At 42.2% G+C, this 21,596-nt stretch overlaps 1 protein-coding gene across 1 annotated transcript; it reads right to left on the reverse strand.

Annotated features, from left to right (window-relative positions):
• Positions 1 to 98: 98 nt before the first annotated feature.
• Positions 99 to 18,686, reverse strand: rapgef3 (Rap guanine nucleotide exchange factor (GEF) 3). The gene is made up of 27 exons (XM_084553577.1): positions 18,441 to 18,686; positions 13,748 to 13,792; positions 9,751 to 9,857; positions 9,537 to 9,658; positions 8,628 to 8,802; positions 8,343 to 8,427; positions 7,935 to 7,995; positions 7,476 to 7,552; positions 7,221 to 7,367; positions 6,573 to 6,679; positions 5,530 to 5,618; positions 5,344 to 5,429; positions 5,006 to 5,149; positions 4,806 to 4,888; positions 4,699 to 4,729; positions 4,522 to 4,597; positions 4,199 to 4,336; positions 3,871 to 3,968; positions 3,531 to 3,656; positions 3,038 to 3,219; positions 1,911 to 2,001; positions 1,752 to 1,802; positions 1,514 to 1,601; positions 1,355 to 1,419; positions 1,197 to 1,251; positions 975 to 1,046; positions 99 to 836 (listed from the first exon to the last, which is right to left on the reverse strand). Exons 1-27 carry the CDS (start codon positions 18,537 to 18,539, stop codon positions 718 to 720), a joined length of 2,619 nt encoding a protein of 872 aa, XP_084409703.1. The 5' UTR covers positions 18,540 to 18,686; the 3' UTR covers positions 99 to 717.
• Positions 18,687 to 21,596: the final 2,910 nt, after the last annotated feature.

The raw sequence follows: 21,596 nt of genomic DNA on the forward strand, positions 1-21,596 counted from the left end.
CTCTTTTGGACGTCAATTTTTACCTGTTACGGTTTGTCCTTTAAATAAAAAATGTTTCCCTTTTTACAAAGTCTTGTGCTTTCATTGAATACGCTTACCTGGGAAAATAATTTATTTAGAAAACAACATTGTATTAAATTATATGCATGTCAGTTATATATTAGTTTTAATGTGAAAACACAATTGCACGACAAACTGACCTAAAGTGATGAGTTGCGGCACAGATTGTGTTCTTATGGCCCTTTTGTGTAATCATCTGTGTGATTCTTCCACAGACAGCGGTGTACGAAATGTCACATAAAATGAATTCTGACACCAAAAAAAGAGGAATACTTAGCTGTACATGTTGTGATGTTGCCTTTTTGCAAGGATCACTACGAATGTTTGCACACTGCTGTGAAGTAAGGCATGTCGGATAAAATGTGTCCCACAATTCCTGTGGACAGATTAATTTTCTCTGGTTCGGCATTGGAGGTCATTACTGTGCAAACAGCACGTTTTCACTCCGAAAGCAGCGTCGCGCAAAATGTGTCCCTGTGAATGTCCAAGCTCCTTGAATTAAAGTAAATGTCCATGGCACTCTCCACATCCAGATACGCTTCCTGTCCAGGCAAGTGTGGAAGGTTTGTACATCCAGCTACAGTCCGTTCTCTGGTCACGATTTTGCTACAGTTTTGCAGTCTTTTTTTTTTTTTTTTTTTTTTGCAGGTTGATGTCCTAGCATTCGAGCGTTCTCGATAGCTGCGTTAGCTTGCGCTGGTTGTCAATCACCCTCAGGTTTTGAATGTAATGTCTGATGCTGCTGGGACTCCGCAGAGGGAGGCCGTGTTCTGAGCCTGAAATCATGGAAGAAATCATGTCTGAATGCATTTAAATGTTGAATAATAAAGGTCAAATTAAAACTGAGTAGAAAGAAAAACTGTCCCGAGGGACTACAGCCGGATATGGGTAATGATATGGCAGATGTGGCTTACATGTAGATATGCGCGTAGAAGGCCCTTCCAGAAACATCCGATCAGCCAGGCCCCTCTGTGGCGATGAAGGCACTGCAGAGGAGACAGAAAATTTTAGTTACCTAACATGCATTATACAAAAGCAAAAAAAATGACTGCTCCAACATACATGTGCAACTATTTGACCTTCCCTGAGTGAACATAATGCCCATCTCGTACAACAAGCTTGACTGGATCACTCACCGTAAGGCTGGCTTCTGCATTCTCGTACAATCTTCACTGTTTTGGCGAGCATTCGCTATGATAAGAGGAGGAAAATACAATATTTCAAATCGACCTCTTGGGATAAAACAGTTACACCATAATGAATATGAAAAAAATAAAGAGAAAATCTGTCATACCATCTTCTCAAAATTGACCAGTTTTTCTACGTAGTTTGGGTTTCCCTCATGGATGAATGTCATGTCTGGGTAGAGAAAGAAACAGAAGCAATTAATATCCAGATAATTTAGTTAAATGTGCCTGTAGATTCATGGTTGGGTTACGGCGCCATCTGTTACCTTTCAGCAGAAGAGGCATGAAGGGGATGTAAGGAGGACTGAGTTTAGCCACTGCCAGTCTGTAGGCCCTGTGGTTGCGTGAAGGATCCTAACAGAACCAGAAAACATAGCACCATCAGAAGTGTTTATGGCAGCACACAAAGTTAAAAAGAGGGAAGCTGCCTTTCAGTGTTAAACAGAATACTTGATATTGTGAACAGTACTTTGTACATTTTAAAGAGAGCACAGCATAACTTACCATCAGTCTCTCATAAGCGCAGTAAATTCTTTTTGTCTTGCTGGGAATTCTCTGTAACAGATTCGTAAAATGTCACACAAGTCATTACCAAAGTATTATTTAGTATATATCCAGTAATATCTTTCATCATCATGAATGTTGCAGCCTGAGGTTTCTCACCTCCCAGGTCTTGTAAAGCCTTTGCACTGCACTGTTGCTTAAACCAAACATCACGGCAAAAAAAGAATTGAGATTCTTCTGCTCCTTTAAGCTGCAACACAGAGGACAGAGAGCTGTGAACAACTGGGTCTCAGACTGACAAGTGCTTCAAGTGATAAAGGATTGTACAGCATTTAGAAAAGGCACTAAAAGTAACAATACAGTCATGCAGTCTGAGAATGTAAGCCCAGTGGTCCTGTGGGCTGGTTGTAGAAGTTTTAGTTTAGTAAAAAGTATAATCAGACTATCATTTGCTAAATAACACAAAGCACTTTCATTTTGTCTAATTGAAAAAAATACCTAATGCTGGCAATCGGAAGCTTGTTTATATTATTACAATGACTCATGCGAGGTACATGAATGTCTGTATTAAATTACTTTAATACAGTTATAGTTAAGACATTACTCTCAAAGAGCGCAAATGTCAACCTCGGGGTGGCGCTAAAAACGAGCTAGGGGACCACTAAAGTCATTAGGATTTATAAATGTCAGAACAAAACTTTGTACCAATCCATCTGAGGTGTTTTACTGAATAAGAGGAAATTATGAGCTGCTGGTGGTGCTAGAAGAAAAGCCAAGGGATCAGTAAGATATTGGCATAATTCCAGGGCAACAGATGTTGAGATACGCCGCCTGGCCACAAAACAAGGTCACACACTCTAATATTTCTTTGGGTCTTTAGCTTTGATTACAACACATTCACTGCATTGTCTGTGCAATTTGAGCCCCTTGAATCCTGACATTGTCATCTTGGAATATGCCCGTGTCATCAGGGAAGAAAAAAATCCATTGATGGAATAACCTGGTCATTCAGTATATTCAGGTAGTCAGCTGACCTCATTCTTTGGACACATAATGTTGCTGAACCGAGACCTGAGCCTCTGCAGCAACCCCAGATCATAGCACTGCCCCCACAGGCTTGTAATAATTAATTAAGATTCCTCTTGATTGTCAGTCTGACAGATCCCTACGCTAGTTTCCTAAGGGGGGCAGGGCAGTGGTGAAACCCTCATGACACAGATACAGAAAATGCGCAGTATGTTTTTGTGCCTCATTTTTGAACAGTGTCGGGTGAAAGAAACGCTTACACAGCAGCAATCTTGATGAACTTCTTGAGCAGAACAGCCCGTTTCACCAGGTCCTCGCAGAGGCACAGCTCAGTCACCACCCAGTACTGCACCTCATTGAAGCGACGCACAAACCGCTCCAGGTTAGCTGTGGTGGCACCTGGAAATTTATGACGCCCAAATATGTAGTAGACAAGCTCCACCTGGAGAGACGGGGGCAATGAGTCACAACCACCGACATGAAATAGACATAGTGTGGAATCTGTAAATCAGAGACAGGGAAGTTTGTTGAGGCAGGAACACGTGAAGCGTGCTAGCGCTGAACCAGATGATCTGATGGTCTGAAAGATATGGGTGCCACGGTGTGTGACTCAGATACATCAGTGAGCCATCAACTGTCTGAATGGCAGTTTCACATTTACTTGTGATGACAGACTTGCCTCTATAGAGGTGTTTTTATGCGTAAAGATGTCATTTATATGCTGTGCTCAGACGTCTAATCTGCCCGAGTTACCTCATGCATGGCAGTGAATAGTTCCCAGTCGTAATTGGTGAGTTCATTGGCAATGTCTTTGGAGCCCATCTGCTCAAGGATGTCAGTTGTTCCTTGCTCTGGACCCTGCTGCTCCTTCAGTGGCATCTGAGAGAGAGAGAGAGAGAGAAGAAAATCAGCAGGGAGAGGATGCTATACTGTGCATTTTATGGCTTTCCTTACTGGCAGGAAAGCTGCGTTGAACCAAACCATCATGCCCAACTCACCATTATAAATTATATATGTAAGAAGAATGTGTCTGAAGAGATTAATTTCCCTAGATATAAAAATTTAAAAGACACAGAGGACACCTATTCCTCACCAGTTGTTCCACTTGGCTACTTGTGCAGATGAACAGTTTCTCGTTGAGTCCCAGGGCGGTGTAGACTGCAGTGGCATCCAGCTTTAACTGAGCTCTTTCTGCGTGTGTTTCACAGGAATATATCAAAAACTCATTTTCAGCATAATGAACAGACAAAGAGCAGGAAAAGAAAATCTATGAACATGACTCAGGCTAGACGGGACTTTGAATTCATTCTCAGATCTAAATGCTTTATTCTGAGAATGTTTGAGCACCAGGACATTTAAATGAAAAATATCTGCTATGAACATCCAAAAAGAAAAAAAAAGACCATTAATATGAAACCCACCTCCTGTGGAATTCATTTTGACCAGGATGTGATCTCCTCCAGGTTTGACGATCGCTGACATCACGTCCTGTACAGACGTGTTCACTGGAAGCATCAGTGTGAGAGGTTTGTTGTCTGGCCTGTAGATCTCATACAGCACTGCACCGAGAGGGGACAGAGGCCAAGATAGGATGTTTGATGACGTGAGTAATGATGTGTGGCAATATGTCTTTCTCGTAAATATCACCGAAAGAAGAGTGAGGTAATTGCTCTTTGTTTTGACATATCGTTGACGATTTGATCGAGCGACTGATCAGATCGGCCTGTTTAAATGCCTTACTCACCTTTATCCTGTGCTCTGATTGGCTGTAACCTTCCCACTGGCTCCTCACTGTTGGCAAACCAGTCGAATTGCTGGCTCTGTCGATAGCATCAGAGTGAGTCAGCAAGGCATTAAACTGACAAATCACATCAGAATGGCAATCAAATTGTTTTCTAATGTATCTCCAAGCAAAGCTTACCCTGCTCAGTGAGTGATATCCATTCTCCAATCTGTCAAGGCATTAAACATGATTAGGCCACAACATTTATGACTTGAGAATTGTGTTGATTACCATATAATACGTACACTTTTGTTCTCCTCCTTTCCCGAAATTGTTCCTTCAGCATGCTGGACAGACGGTAATCAGCTGCCACCTCCTTTTTAAACTTCTGGTTCCGCCCCAAACATAGAAATTAAATAAATTAACTGTTGACAATGTGAATTTTCTTGAAATTCATTGAAATAAGCATGTTTTTCAATCAATCCAAGCCTCCAAAGTGCCTTACCTCCAAAAACTCAAAAGCAATGGGGTCTTCTTTGAGCAGAAGGCCAAACAGTGCCACCCACTGGCCAATCAGCTTCACTACCTTCTGCTTGGTGTTGAGAATATAGGCAGCCTTCTCCTGATCTGAGCCATCAGAGAGCTCTGCCTGGTAAGTGCGGTGACGGTTAAGGGAATAACGAAACAAGCTTTACAAACAAACAAATAAATAAGTAGCGTGAGTCTAAAGAAGCATTAAATTACAATTACACAGTTGTTGTTTTTTTTAAACAGCAGACACTGCCCTCATAAGTCCTTATTGTTAGCACCACCAACACTGTTATCAGTATTATTGACCATGACAGGATATTGGTGCTGCAGGGCGGGACACAGCTGGTTGGAAGGCATGAAGACTTTGTGAATAAGCAGAAAGTCGCTCACGCAGGGATCTGCAGGGAGACAAACATCACATGCTGTTGGCTAACTAGTTGACTTGGCCTGGATGTCATGAATCCCTCACAAACAGTGAAAGAAATGAAGATGCTCCACCTATGGCGTCATTTCCATTAGAATCCAACTTTATCGTTTCCAGTAGGTGCTCCAGGATTTTCTCGGGTGTTCCTGACATGACTGTGTACCTGCACAGAGCATGACAGAAAACCATGGTTTTTGTTTCTTTGCATTGCCTAATACATCATGCTGATTTGTTTGCATTTATAATTACAGTCTGGCTGCTTATACATTTAAACAAAATTAAGTGTACAAGTTTGCAAGTGGTCTTTAGAAAGTACTGTACCGCTAAAACATCTTTGTTTAGTGCATTGGCCTACTAAATGCTAAACAAGCACAACTATCTTGGTAAAATAAATCAATAAAAAAACTTATGGGCACTGTCTTATTAAATACACTTGTATTATCAGGTTGCGTAAACGTAAACAGATAACCATCCCAAAAAGAAGAAGCAGAAAACGACTCCTGACGTAATCATTGCATAGTTTGTCCAGCTCTGTGTTTACAACACTTGGCACGCTGGCAGCAGTATATCACAGCTGAGTGGACAGTGGTGTTCAGTCTGTTTCAGATCGTAAGTCTTTTGTTCGCATTTAAAATGCCTTGCACATATGGCGTCTGCGTCATAACTCATTTAAAACTACATTTAAAGGCTCCTTGCCTAATGGCACCAGGCCAAAAAAATGTAAAATTGCACTGACAATAAAGTTTGCTTCCTTAGTGGGGTGGAGATTGCTGTGTTACGTAGATGTGCAAGTAAAGAGAGACACACGGGGAAGTGTGTTCAAGTGCGACCTAAATAAGAAGTCAACTTTAATTCACCTTTAATGCTTCAAGCCTGATAACAAGTCATTCAACAAGGCAAGGTTAAAGTCCATTTCTTTTCTCGAAGTCAGATAATGCTCCATTAGTAAGACCTCAAATACATCTGACAAAAAGCTCTGTATAATTGCCCTTTTTTATCATGACAAAGGCAATAGCACGATATGTATCTGCCCACACCCAGGTAAAGTGTCTTAATGATGGTGAGCCTGCTCGTGAGGTCGTGTTTTCTCAGAGGTGAGTGCGTCAGAATTTCTCACTTGCTGTTGTTTCCCGCTCCCCCTTGCACGCAGGAGTCTGCGGTCTTCTCCAACACCAGCACAGTCTTCCCGTGCTCCTGCAGTCGCACTGTATTAGCTTCCACATCCTGAAGGACAGAGACGCATGAGGACCCAGTTAAAATTATGTTTTTAGGATATTTACGGATCTCACTTTACAAAGAAAAGGACCACCAGACGAACGACCAACACTCACTCGCCAATTGATTAGGTACGGTAGTGAAATGCAAATGTATTCTCATGTAACAGTCCTGTACTGAATCCCCATTTATATTATTCAGTGCTGTAAAATTGGGCTGTATTAAACTCAAAATTGTTATTTAGCCTAGCCCACTGACTAGAATCGGGCTGTCAATATAATTTAAACGTGTCGGTACAAGACAATACAATTGCATAGTCCTAAAAACCACCTAAATGAAAATACAATTGAATCAACAGCTCTTTCAGTTATTTTACACAAATGCAGAATACAGTAACCGTCATTAAACCTGTATTTAGTGCAGGACTGTTTTATTAGAATGCATCATTTTCACTAGTATGCCTAATAGACCGACAAGTGAGCATGTACAGTCTGTTCATGACACAGAGATCATAGTGCTACGCATGTAGAAATGAAGCAGTCAGATGAACCTTGAGGATCCGTATGAAGTCCTGTTTGTCCACCCGCAGAAAATGGCAGTTGTCCTCTCTCAAGATGATGGTGGCAGCGCGGGGTGCGTCGTTCAGCAGAGCGAGCTGCCCGAAGTCCTCGCCCTCATGTAATGTGGTCACCAGACCCTGCGTGCACGAAACATTGCTTTATACTTTCAGTCAGTTGCAGAGGACCTTTAATAGTGACAGTTAGCAGGATTCATTTGTTTATTTGGAAGCAGTGGATGGATTTACCTTCCCGTGTGTGATGACATTTACAGAGCCTTTCCAGATGATGTACCAGGAGGTGCCTTTATCCCCCTGACTGAACACTACGCACACAAATAAAAAAAGACTGTCATCATCAACATTAGTCATTTACACGTGCCTCTCTGAGGGAATAATCACAACAATCATGCTTACTGGGCATCTTGCCATAATTGGCTTTATTATATAAGAGGCAGAAATGTGAAGGAAAAAAACACCTGCAGCTGCCTCCAGTAAACAAACAAATCATTAATGTTATACAGGGTTTGCTGCAGATGATGTAAGTGAAAGGGGGCGTTGCACGGAAGAACATGTTAAGAGGGCGTTTTCTACACATCAAAACATCAGTAGCACAGTTCAGCTACGCCATAAAACGGTGATTGTCTTTGTGTGTGTGTGGCAAGACTCTGTGTCAAGGTCAAACGTCAGCAAAGCTGTCAGACTCACAGACTGTTCCGGCCTTGGCATGTGATTCAAAGACCAGCACTGCTGCTAGCTCCTTACGCACCTACAGGGCAAGAGAAGAAGTCCAGTGGTTGTTTGGTTTCAAAGAATTTGAAGGGTCACAAATGAATGCATGATTTTGTTGACTTTTTCTTTTTCATTCTCGCCTAATTATTATGCAAGAATTATGAGAACTATGTGTGGCATGGTTTCTTTCACTTAGTATAATGTCAAGGATTTACTAATCAGTTGTATACAGTACATGCGAGTACAGTGGTAGTCTATCGTTAGCAGTTGTCATTATTCAAAAATATGTGTCATCAGAGTAATTTAAAAGATTAAATTAAATAAAAAAAAAATATATATCTTTGTAGAGCCTTTAATAATGACAAAACAGTTATGGTGACTTACTGAGGTGGAGAGATGTGCGGCAGCCTTGACATGTAGCAGCTCCTCGTAGATGACCTCCAGGTCCTCAGCACTCCTCTGACTGGGGCTGAACACAGGGCAAGTTGAGAGAATCAGTAATGATAAATAAACTGTACACTTTCCTTTGAACTGATGCGTGAATCTTACAAGGCTGTATATACAAAAGAAAAATGAAAAGGCTTTTCTTGACAAGACAAGGCAGTGCTACATGCTACACACTCAACAGGTTTTATGAGTAATCCTGATGAAACGTGTAAACGTACTGACCATTTGCGCAGAATCATGGTGAGCAGGGCGTCGGGGCCCAGCTGAGACAGCAGAGACAGGCCTTCCTGGAGCTCGTCCTCCAACTCCTTCTCATTTGTGTGATTCAGGGAAAAGTCAGACTCCTGGAGGCGATAGAACTGGGTGTCCTTGTCGAGGAAATTCAGCTCATGTTTCACTTGATTGAGACGGAACACAAAAGAGGAAGAAGACCGTTGAATTGGGGTTACATAAGGGAAGGGGTTACATAAAGCTGGGTGATTTAACTAACAGACCCAAAAGATTAGTTCAGAAAAGCAAGCACAAAAATAAGTAAATGGGTACATTTTAACCATCAGTCATGTAGGAGTTTTGTAAAACTCCTGAATGAAATTAAAATGAGGTTGTCTGTCTCTCTGTGTTAGCCCTGCGATAGACTAGCGACCTGTCCAGGGTGTACCCCACCTCTCGCCCAATGACAGCTGGGATAGACTCTAGCTGGGGGTGACCCCTCACAGGACAAGCGGTTACAGAAGATGAGTGAATGAATGAATGAAATGGAAATAAGTGAAAATGCTTTCTGAGTGATTCCTTTCGTTTGATGAGGGAGCATTTCTGTCCTGATTGGAGTGCACTCTTCCAGGAAGACAGTGCCTCGTCCAAAAAGCACAAGTGGTTAGCGAACGCTTGTCTGAGTGAGAACGCATTGCAAAACATACATGGCTGGACTCTGTCTCCAGATTTCAAGCTGTTTAGGCACTTGTGGGAAATTCTTGAGAGCTATCACTCATCAGAGAATATTAAATGACAAGTTTTATTTATGGAGCTATTCCGTGCTCTTCTACAGTTTATGCATGAGCTCGTCTGACGGGTGATAAATATTATGTTAAGTTGTCCCTTATTGTGGCTGCTGGCCACATCTTCACTTCTTACCATGAACAAGGATTCCTTCGTCCACCAAGACCTGCCACATTCCAACTGCTTGACTTCTCGATTGGAGACATTCGTTTTGTTTTAGCAGCCAGTCAACAAGTTCCTTACCAGAGCAGCATTGTCTGCAAGAGAAGTTTAACACATCAGTTTGCATGTCATTTCTGGACACTGTCCTATTTCAAGACAAAAGGAGTCACACCATCAGTGTGGGTACCTGTAAGTTTTCAGGTGATACTTTCGATCTCGGATTAGACCAGGGTTCCTCCCCATCATAACGCTGATCACTGATCTGGCCGCCTTCACGACACGATCTGAAAGAAACTTAACAGACACGAACAAAGAAGGTTAAGTGTCTGCCTTTTGTGAAGCAAATAAAAGTGAGTGCAAGAGAGTGTACATGAAGTAGGAGGATACGTGTCACAGATGGTCTTGTTTACTGAAACGGCCAACATTCTGTGACGGCGACAAACAAGAAGTTAGCCAGCCAAAGAAACAAATGTGAAAATGAGTGAGGCCTATTTTATTGCATTTCCCCTCAGCGTGCAGATCGTGTGTGATGTAGTGTACGTCAGCCGCAAGCGTGGAGATTTCTGAAGGCGTCGGAGTGTAATCTAGTGTGTGTGGGTTGCGGGGAGGTGAGAATGTGTTAAAAACGGCTGCGTTATAAACTCCCCCACACCTCTCTGAGTTCCCAGCGTCTGCAGCTAGCTCTCTGTTTGGCGCGTAGCCACAGCAACCTTTACTTTCTGACCAACCTCAACATGTTTTCCCTTTTACCCCCTCATTCTGAACCCCCCCCCCCCCCCCCCCCCCCACACACACACACACACACACTCACTGTGTATTTCCATCACAACAGGGGACAATACACTGATTCATATTCATTTCCTGGAAACCTACCCCAACCACAGCTAACTACCACTACGTGCGTAACCATAACACTTTCCACAACTTTTAACCTGAACCTAGCCTTTTGCTATACCACCTATACCAAGCGCCCACATCTAAATGTATTTATTTAAGTTAAGATGACTGGCTTTTTATCCTTAAAATAAATGCCCCACAAATGCCTGTGTAAATAAACAGGCAGTGGTGCAAACCCTGTCAGCCACTGATGCAGAAAGTAGCTTATGTAACAAGACTGTGTTTTGTTTGTGGCTCTAATGTGCCTATTTCAGGGCTTTTCACGGTTAATGCTCTGCTCGTGTTTAAAAAGCAATTTAGATTAAATCTGCTGGCCGGCAATATTTACTACATGAATGATTGACGGTGGCAGAAACTTTCATCTTTCCTCCTCCCTGTTTGACTCCCCCTCAGACGCCTCCTCCGTGTCTTGTGATTACACGAGTGACTCAGACGGTTGGTTGTTTGTGCTTCGGTTTTTCCTCAAGACACTGTTGTTTGCCCAAGGTGGTGGTCTTGAGATGAGCACAAAAGAGCATTTCCTATACTATTTCTTGCCGAGTGGAGTTTAAGGAAGCCAGTGTCGTAAACCGCATGAACGCTCTGTCAGGATGTGTAAACACCTGACGGCCTTTGACATACCTCATGACCTCGTGTCTAGATGACGCGAGCGCAACCTTTGCTCTTAGTCCTGGTTAGAGGTCACAACACGTGGTTGCCAGATTCAAGTTCACACTGGACAGCTAATTATAAAACACAACTATAACTGACTACTGTGGGTAACACCGCACAGAGCACGCTCCAACCTATCAACCCCACACTGGCCTCTTCCCAGACCTGACATCAACGGAGTAAATGTACCCTGAGGCGTCTGCTGTGCCCTACTGGAGCTATGCATCTTGAGGTCACCAGTATTCCCAGGGGCCCATTTTCTCCCAAGACTCCCATAGTCGCATTCTCAGGCATGTCAACTCATTTTCTTGATGAGGACATTTTCCATTACCTAACCTAGTCCTTAAAAAAACAATATCAAGAGCCATATTTCACCAAGAGGCCCGTCCCTCGCTGCTAATCCTGGCAGTCATGCGAAAACGTAATAATTTATTTTCATTTTCTATTTCTGTCATTCTTCAGATCCGTGGCTAACCGTGCGTTGTGCTGTGTATCGTCTCTGCGTAGGCCACCTAATCACGTTATCTACAACAAACTATAACCCACGGGTAATTGTTTCAAGTGAGTCAAATTACAGAGCAAACATGGTTCCCACAGGTGCGCCAGTCACTGACACAAAGTACAATACACACTCAGCCAGTGCGCAGCAGTCAACACTGATGTATGAGCCATCTGTAAGGTTTGGACAAGCGGTAATAACCTATTTTATGACTGGTGTCCATTCTGCTGCTGAGGTCATTTTATAGTCAAGAGCCTGGATCTAATAAGTGCCTCATGACTGAAGATGTAAAGTTCAATATTCAACTTCATATCGGTTTACACTGAAATTGTGAAACATATATAATCTTTATCTTTGGTCTTAAATGACTATAGACTTTTTTGCAAAGCTTGCAAGAGAACAGCTGTCCAGTCTGTACAGTTCGCTCAAACACTCTTTAGCAAGGCGGATGCCATGCACAGACAGTCGCCTTGTATATGGTTGTAACTATCTTTATTGCAGCACAATGACATGACCTACTCCCTGTCTTATTCTCTTTAACTTCGATCTGATCCTGACTTCTGAAGTGTGTAGTACGTGGGGTAATTTCATGCCTCTGTCTTTTTGTTGGGTGGAATGATGAGTACGGTTGCATGTCACCTTTGTAGGCGAGACGTTTCTCTGTGACCCGAGTGGGCTGTGTTTGTGTGAGAGGCAGCTAGAGAGGAACACCGTGTGAGATGACAAGCGGCCTAATGCAGTTCTTGGGACTGACTTTTTCCTCTAGCTCTTTGTGAGAAAAATGCTAAACCACACTTCTGAAGGCGACGCATTCATCCTTCAATACACCAATACACAAATGCGGTAAAGTGTATTTCAAGGCTGGTAATGAGGTCATTTGGCATCAGTTTTCCAGTGTGTATCAGAACAGAGCTTTATGTGTGATGTGTATGGGAAAGTTTCCTGAATAACACAAACCTGCTGTACCATCTCAGCACACATTATAAAGGTTAATATCTATTCATATTTTAGTAGTTGCCTGAAACGTGACAATTTTTACACAAATAATATGTTTTTCAAACACAATCAAGGCAAATTCTGGTTTGCTGTGTTGACGTGTTCATGTCTAAACAGGGAGACCATTTTGCATCTAAAAGTTGGAGCACAATCAACTTACTATAAACAATATCTAGAACAGTGTTATCATTATGTATGGTGCTCTGTAGTGACTTATAGGAATGGGAGCCAACACTTGCTAAGCAACCAAACAAAACTCCCGGAGGTTAGCAACACCTGCCTCCTGCAGACTCAGAGACTCTGTCGCCTCGTTTGTCTCTTTCCGACACACACTCACAAAAAAAAAATTCAAGGAACTGCTTTTTTGGGAGTTGAAAGATGCTCTCGCTCCCTCCTCCTCTCTACCTCTTTGTTCTCTCACAGGGAGGCCACCGAACCTAAGCGGGAGTCACTTTCCATGTCAAGCCGTGTTATCAGCGCTTTAAAGGTTCTCTCCTTGGCATGCTGTTGAAGAAGCTGAGATAAAGCAGCACGAGGGGCCTGGGCTGGGTGAGGTAGGGCCCAGGAGGGTGGGGAGGGTCGATTAACCGTGGGCCTTGGAGTGCCCTTTAGACTCCTTATGACTACTTGGCACTGCTTGGAATGTGTTTTTAAGGCTCGCTTGAGTAGTAATGCAGGATATTATAACAACAAAAGAGCAGGTTCAGCAGTTTGAGAGGATGCAAGCGTTGCAACTCTAGTTGATACCAGAGGTCAGTAAAGCTTAGCGCCACCAGGACAATAAGGAAGTTTCAAAGGCAATGACAACTTGTGTAGTGACAGGCAGGTGTTAAGAAGCCTGGTATATGCCTGGACATAACTATTTTTCAAATAGAAAATACAAAGGACAATACATAATACAGTATATTGTGTTGACTAATAACTAACACCAACTACAAAAGCTAGAAGAAGAACTTAATACTTAAATTGTCATTTAAAAAAAAAATAATGTTTTAGCAGATTACAGCACTCTTCATGCTTGTGCTCTGACATTGTGGCTCATTGTGGAATCTTCACAGGGAGTTTAAAAACACCAGCGAGAACACTGGATTACTCCCGGCCGTGAGGAGGTGATGCACCAAAGCATTTCTGGCATACACACCTGCTTCATGGTGTCCTTTGAATCCAGGGCCTCTGGCAGCGGAGTCTAGGAGAAGCAGAACAAGAGACTTTATTCCCACTGAGCCTTTTCTCTGTATCTAAAACCAAATAAAGCAGCCAAATTGGTTTGGAAGTTCATTACACAGGAACTAGCTGGACTGGCCATTGATGGTAATCTTGCCGTGGTAGCACCAAATAAACAGATGTAACCAAGCTGGACTGCCCAGATTATTTTCTTTTCATTTGGATGGAGGTCAAAACAAATGCATTATCTCAACCTGTGATGTGGTACCATTGTCTCCATCTTGGTGTGGGTGGGTGTCAAGGGTTCGCCATGAGGTGGGTGGAAAGAGCACAACAACAAGGGAAAATACATAGACTGTTGCCTCGCAGTTAAACCACAAACTATCCATTACATTCACGTTTTTATTTTTACTTACTGCTAAATGTGTTGCAGCAGTTACCACAAAAATGATCACGTAATTTCTTTTTTAAGACACTCTTTGCACTTGCAAGATAAAATCTCTAACTTAAACTGGCTGCCATGTATGAACATATTCCCATGTCTAAACTTTGGCTTAAATTGGACTTCCTCTTTGTTCCATGATTTTTATGTTTTTATGGCTGCCTTGCAGCCACTGTTGTGCACCTGTATTCCAAAAGCAATTGCTTTCAGGGAATTTATGTCACAGACCGATAAAGGGCCTTGTCAAGGCAGCTGTTATGACCAAGTAGTTGTCTCCAGATCTGGTTGAGTGGGAGTATTAGTGTTTCGTCTGGATCCAAACAAAATTAAGGAAAATTTATTTATACAAGTTTTAATTTCGTCCCATTTCCCATGTTGCAAGGACAAAGTATGCAGTGCATGCAGTACCACATTAGATGTGATATTCTCTCTTTATGCTGTGCTCATGCACTGTATGGACAGCTCGGACAAAAATTCAACATCCATATGTAAATAAATATATGCGTGTAATAGAAATAAGTAAGTCACATGGCATATTTTACACTGACACACACGGTAGCTGACGGTATCAATCAGTTGTTATTAAGTCTTCACATTACCGATAAACATCGGTGTCTCCACTCCTTCTGCAGACTTTGTGGCATGTTATGTCTGGCCGGCTGTGCAGCCAGCTACGTCACATGATTATAGCCTGAATGGCAGATTGCCAATCGCTTTAACTTAAAAAAAAAAAAAAAAAAAAAAAAAACAGGTCTCAGTGCAAGTCTGCAGGGACAGAAAAGGAAGGAAACTATATGCATGGAATCGTTTTATCAGACCAATGTGCCTCACAAGTACATAAAAATGTGGAGAAACCAGTGTCCTCACAGACACAGTCAGGAACCTTTATGTTCTGCATGTGAGGTATTTCGTTCTGCTTTGTCTCCGTGTCACAGCGCTGGTATGCAAGAGCAAGAAGAGCAGGAGGGATGCTGCTGTGGCATCTCCTAATGATGACAGCAACATGTTTTGCCCCTGTTTGAAGAAGTGCTGTGTCTTGTGCTCAGAGAAGGAACGAGCTTATGCCTTAATTGGGCTTAATTTTGATAATGGACAATAATGAAGAGGGAATAGGGACACTGTTTTAGGAGAAATTAGCTCTGCAACCCTGGGCAATACTAAGCCAGATATGAAGTGCACAGTTACAAAATGAATCTTGTTACTGAGGCCGATCCCCCTGCTTTTGTGTCAGTATAGTACAACACAAGATATAATCACAAGCATTATAATGGACATAAACGTAGTCTCTGTGTTTCTCTGAGCTGAAGTTATTCTGTGTAAAATAAAATAAACACAGTCTCTTTTGGTTCAATGACACCTGTTCTCGTGACACTTTGCAGCATTTTACATTAAACATCAGTGGTTTGGTTTCAGGTGTCAGACTGCCATGATGGGGAACGCAAAGACAATAGCCAGTTATTGTCTGTTTATGTAGATTTATCTTCCGAACCACCTTATTAAAATATGGCACTGATATTTGACTGATAATGGGAGGAAGCTCAGGATACAGTCCCTGGAGATTTACGGTTGTCTCTGGCTCAGTGACACTTAAAAGTCAAGTAAATTTAGAACCAGAGTTTCAACACTGTTCTGTGTCTTCCTGTGACCTGGGAAAAAAAGCACTCCCCTTTGCACATTCTTCTACAAACTGTTCTGTAAACTGAGCAGGGGTGTTGCAGGGAAGGTGAACAATAAACAATAAACTATTTATAACCTGAGTTTAATAAAAAACAATAAAAAAAAACTTAGCTCTTTGTTACCTTCCTGTATCCCCACACCCGAGCTGCTAACACAATAGAGAAATCTACTTCACTCTACTTGGAAGCACTTTTGAACTATAAGCACGCTGATGTTTTGAGGGACCTGAAATGTGTCGTAGTGGAGATGAGAGGCCGAGGAAGTATTCAGATTTACACTTTAAGTCAAAGCACTAATGGCAGACTGCAATCCTCTATTGCAAGTAAAGGCCCGAAATTAAAAGTGTTAATTTAGTTGAGTAAAATCAGAAGAATGTACCGTGGCTTTTATGCTGTCATAGTTTATACTATTAGATTATCAGTGCTGATGATTCAGGCTTTCATAATGATTAACATGTGGAATACTTTCTCAATTAATAGAGTGATTGTTTGATTTGTTAAAAAAAAAAAAAAAAAAAAAACTGACAATGGTACAACTTGTCAGCCTAATGTGACGCCAACAGTGTTTCTTAAGCCAACAGTACAAATCTAACAACTAACAACCTCAACTGATTTCAATTCAGAAATTGTGGTGTAGTTGTGTGTACTGTGGTGTAGATACATCTACAAATAAGTCTATGTTTTCTATGCATGCGTCTTAGTACTGTAAAGTAGCAACTAATTCCATCTGATATGCATGGAGTAGGAGTATAAACTGCAAAGCAAAAATAAGAACATCTTTCTCAACATGTTCACTTGAGCACACCTTACTCTCTAACATTACTTTCTCCATCTCCTGCTCAAAATGAATTAGACGCAATTTCCTTGCATGCTGTATGCTTGCCACTTTAACAAAACCTGGAGCTTTTAGAGCTATTAAGCCGCCGTGTGTCAGACACGTACTACACCAATTTGCGCAGGGAAATTATGATTATAGTCTTTTAGTGACTGAACATCTTGTCCGGCAGTCAATGAACACTTACAGAAAATAAGTGACATCTTAGAGGTCGTATATTGCATCTAAGATTTGCACTTTATGAACTGAGTCATATTCTAATTTCTTTAAGAAGAAAAGAAGAAGGAAACAGGCAGTAGAGGAAGAGAGAGGCGGATTATGATCATCAAAACTAAGGTGGCTCATTATCGTCATTTTCATCTCTTTTTTATCACCATCATCATCTCTGTGTGGCACCACACGGTGGACTAATTCTGGCCTGTGTTCCACTAACTACTCCGCAGTTATCTCTAAGGTATAATATGCAAAGATTAAAGTGGCATACCCAGCTGATGCCCCGTATGGTCGGCGTTTCCACCGAGAAGCGGTCTGGGAAAACTTGGTAATGGTGACTCCGAAACAGATGCATCTTGTCTCACATCAAAACAATCGACGAGCAAGTTTCCCAGTCATAAGATCTGCACACGGACTCGGCACCTCCAGACATTATGCGCAGCGCAGTGGATCCGCGCTTCAGCCGCCCATTACTGCGCAGAGACGACTGAACGAGGCGACGGTGTCGGCTCGGGACTCCGCATTTTGTCCTCTAGATCCAGGCAGGACCCTGTGGCAGTCATCCAAACTCAGAGCTCGACAAAAGTGCGTGCCTCACTGAGGACGGGCTGTGTAGTGTCCAACCATCCCTCGCAGCACAGGCGCACTTTGTTGCTGAGTTGCGTGTGTGCCGTGTGCGCGCTGCGGCTTTGGCAAGGAACTACATCGGAGAAACGGGCTTCTCCGGCATTTCAACCACCTAGTTAAAGTGCGCTTTAAAGTGCGCTTGATTTGTTTTGCTTGACAACGGCATACTCCGTGTGTATGTGGGCGGGTGTGGCCTCAATATTTTGTCCTTAAGTTTACTTTAAAACAAATGTCTGTCTCATCAGGCTCCTTTACAGATGGCAGAGATGCCATGTTCAAAGATGGCAAAAAACTGTGGGGAACATAACACCTAAATACTATGTGACTGACAGAAATATGGATTTATTTCTGAGCAGAAGTTAACATGTGATAAAAATCTGAATGAATCCACACAAGCACACTCAACAGGTTCACTACCTGTCCACCTCGGTTCAAACGAGTGAGTCAAGGGTATTAAAGGAGACATAATGTTCCACTCAGGCACTGTATGGTCTAGTTTGTTCAGTGCAGGAGTTCAGAAAAGCCCACAGGAGCTGCAGAACTCTGCACACACACTTATCAGGTTGTCCAGCTGTCTGGCTCAGTGGGTCTGCAGGCAAAGATAAACTGCTTCAAGGGCAGAAAGAAATTTGGGTTGAGGAACGGTGCTTCAACGTCTCACGCTGGTCATTTTGTCCAGTTCTAGCTCTCACAAGTTTGATCACATGGTGTTTGTCCTTTGCACAGGTGTTAAACTGTTACAGTATTGGTTTATGGAATCATAAAAGGTACAACAGGTGTGCTATCTTTCTGTAGTCTCATCACTCTCCACGACTCTTATGCAGATCTAGTACAGGTGGTCTTAATTCGTGTTGAATTATAGATGAAGCAGACTTACTTCCCCCAGCTCTGGTGTACACCGCCTACGTGGCGAACAGATTGATTTGACCAGGTCTTCCATGAAGATGATGGCGTGAATAGAACCTGTGTGAAACATAATAATAATTTATTTCTACCATCAAGGGAGAAAAATGGTAATGCACCGGCATGCCTTTCCCCCGTCATTAATTAATTAAAGCAAAACAAACAGATGAAAATCTACAGACTGCTGAACAGGGACAAGGGAGCCCTTTATTTAACTTAATTTCCCATGCACCACTAGTTATAACTGCATCATGGCTCACTGTATCCTGCAGGCTGGAAGCGTTATGTAAGAATTGTTTAAATCCCAGCTATTGTTCCAGTGTGGGGCTGCCCTTCCTGTGCTGACCTCAATGTCTGAGTCAGTTTGCCAGGGCTTTCCACAAGACACACACTGAAAATAACATCCATTCCTGCCTGCTTTCCATGCTTAGTTTTGGCTGCTCCGCCAGCTGGGACGATGTAAGAGAGCCGTGCGCTGAAACTGCCTCTTGTGAATACGTTATTATTAAAACCCGGCACCTGTTGCTCACCTTTGCTTTAGTCATTGCCCCTTTCTTCTTCAGTCCATTAGCGTGTGGTGAGTGAATGATGGCTGTCAAAGACTAGACCCATTGAATATCAACATCTCTTCATCTCAGTTCAACACCACAAGTCTAATTGCACTCTCTGTACTATGAAAGCTACCGCGGCGAGGTGTATCTCCTGAAATTGGTTAGAACAAAGCAGCCACTGCTTACCACGCTTGGACCTTCGTCAAATCATGAGGATGCTTCAGTCACAGCTATCCCAAAGCCATGTAGAAAGTGATTATGAACCCAAACTATTTTTTGAAACCTGGCTAAGCTGTGTACGCCCCTGTGTTTTCCAAGTGCCTCACAGTGGCTCTGTGATGCCATAGGAGGAATGTTCATGATGAAAGAATGTAGTTTTTCTTCTTCTGACCTCCTGAGGGAACGTAAACACAAGCGTTTGGCTGATAACAAAAAGAACATATTGCTACAGTGTTTGATGGTATCTGACAAAGTGACTATCTCGATTTTTTTTTAGTGCACTGCAGCACATCACTGAGGTTTATTTTACTTTTTAAGGGATTTATGTCTGCATCGTACCAAATATTAACGGCGCAGGGCGGCACACTAAAGCAGCAAATAGTTTTCCAGACGGCTAATCCACACCGGATGGAGATCATCTCAGGACCGTGTCGTGAAAACCACACGGATGGTAATTGCTCTGTGGCCCTGGGGTTGAAATTCAAGCTCATTAACTCTGCTGAAGGTTTGTGGTGACCTTGTTTTAGGTTCACAGAATATCACACAATTATGTAAAAAAAAAATGTTCCAAGTCACATGAGACACTGAAATTAGGCAGTTGACACCGTGAACTCTTCACTACATTGCATAAGAAGGCTTCACTGCAGCTAGAAAATAAATGCTGCCCTCTACTGAATATTTAGGTGCCCCGCAGTGTGAGTGCAGAGGATATCTGTGCATGGCATGAACTTTACACAGAAATCCTGAGAATCTACGAGAAGACCAAGAGATTTAGAAACTGATCCACTGTTGGACAACATGTCTGTATAGGAAGTACTAAATTAGTCTGTAGAAATGTCAAAAACCAATAAAAACTTTAGGTTTTAGTACTGGATGTTTATGTAGTTAAATTTATAACCTCAATAGTGTTGTTTTGTTGGCTGTGTCTATCTCCATCTCTGTCTCTATCTTTCAGTATTTATTTATGTGCGTGTTTCTATTTAGATCCTTCGGGAATGGGAGTGGGATTTCCTGCAACACATCTACGCCCATGGAATGTACTTTGCCAACTGTCTTTGTTGTGCCTGTCTGGTGGCACACGCACACACAATCACGTACACACACACGTGAAAACACACACGCAGACGAGCCTTTTCCTTCCTTTCCCCTGGCCAGTTAGCAGTGACAGGGACAGACATATTTGATCTGTTTGACCCCATGGTCAAATGAGGACTGAAGCAGAACATGAAGCAGACATGAGCAAACCATGTAAACGGATGGAGACAATAATTTCACAACTCACTACACTTTCAGTTTGCCAGAGTCTTTCACATCTACCCCCCGCTGCACAGTCGCTTGTCCGTAGTTGCCAAACGAATTCAGTTATAGACACTAAAAAAAAGAATGAATAGCTTGATTACATTGTTTAGAGATAGATTTAAATGTTTTTACTTCCAAGAAAATCTGTAAAAAAAAAAAAAAAAAATGCTAATGATGTCCAATTAAACATATACAACAAGTTATTTTACATGGGAAACCCTTGTGAAGAAATTCTAATTTTCATCCTGAAGATATAAACTAGTATAATAAATTAAGACCTGGAGGATTATTGTGAAAATGGATGAGGAACTTACCACTGATGTACTCTCAAATGATTCTTCAGCGCGCTGTTTTCAGGTTGTCTGCTTTCTTTTTCCAGCCTTCCAGCTTGTTTTATATGTCCGATGATAATTTGTCTGTCAGGGTAGTCCGTGCGAGTAGCGGGGAGTGTTACTGGACGCAGCTTCCTGTATCTTTCTGATTGGTTATGACCAGAGTGCCCGAGGACATGGGCTGAGTGCTGCCCGGACACACAGCAGCGTATGTGAGTGTGAGAAGACAGCATCAGACTATAAGCAGCTGCACAGTCCGTGGTTTACTACTTTGACTTCATAGCCATGAGTAAATTATGTGGTTTTCTGCTGCGACAACCCTGACTGCAGCATGTCTGCAACTAACCACAGGAGAGCTTTGAAGTTCTGTTTCGGGGCACAGATTTCGATGCTCTACGTACAAAAAAATAGCAACATTTTTTTCTGACAGGAAGACACTTCATACCTGTACCCATCTGTGAAGTGCCATGTTTCAATGTGAATAGTTTCTTTTTAGAAGGACAACTATGCATGTCTTTACTCATTTAGAGGTCATTGCCTGACCCTATGACCACATGACAATGCAGGATTTCAGTCTGTGTATCTGTAATGTATAGAAAGAAAGGAAGAATATATACTTTCACCATGTGCTATGGTTTCAGCAGATTGTTAGTCTTTTATGCATGTGATCAATCCAAAATTCATTCTGCAGCAAGGATCTCAAACTTATAACAACAAAGAACTATCTTA

Source organism: Chelon labrosus (genome assembly GCF_963514085.1).
Source record: "Chelon labrosus genome assembly, chromosome: 10".
Lineage (NCBI taxonomy): Eukaryota > Metazoa > Chordata > Actinopteri > Mugiliformes > Mugilidae > Chelon > Chelon labrosus.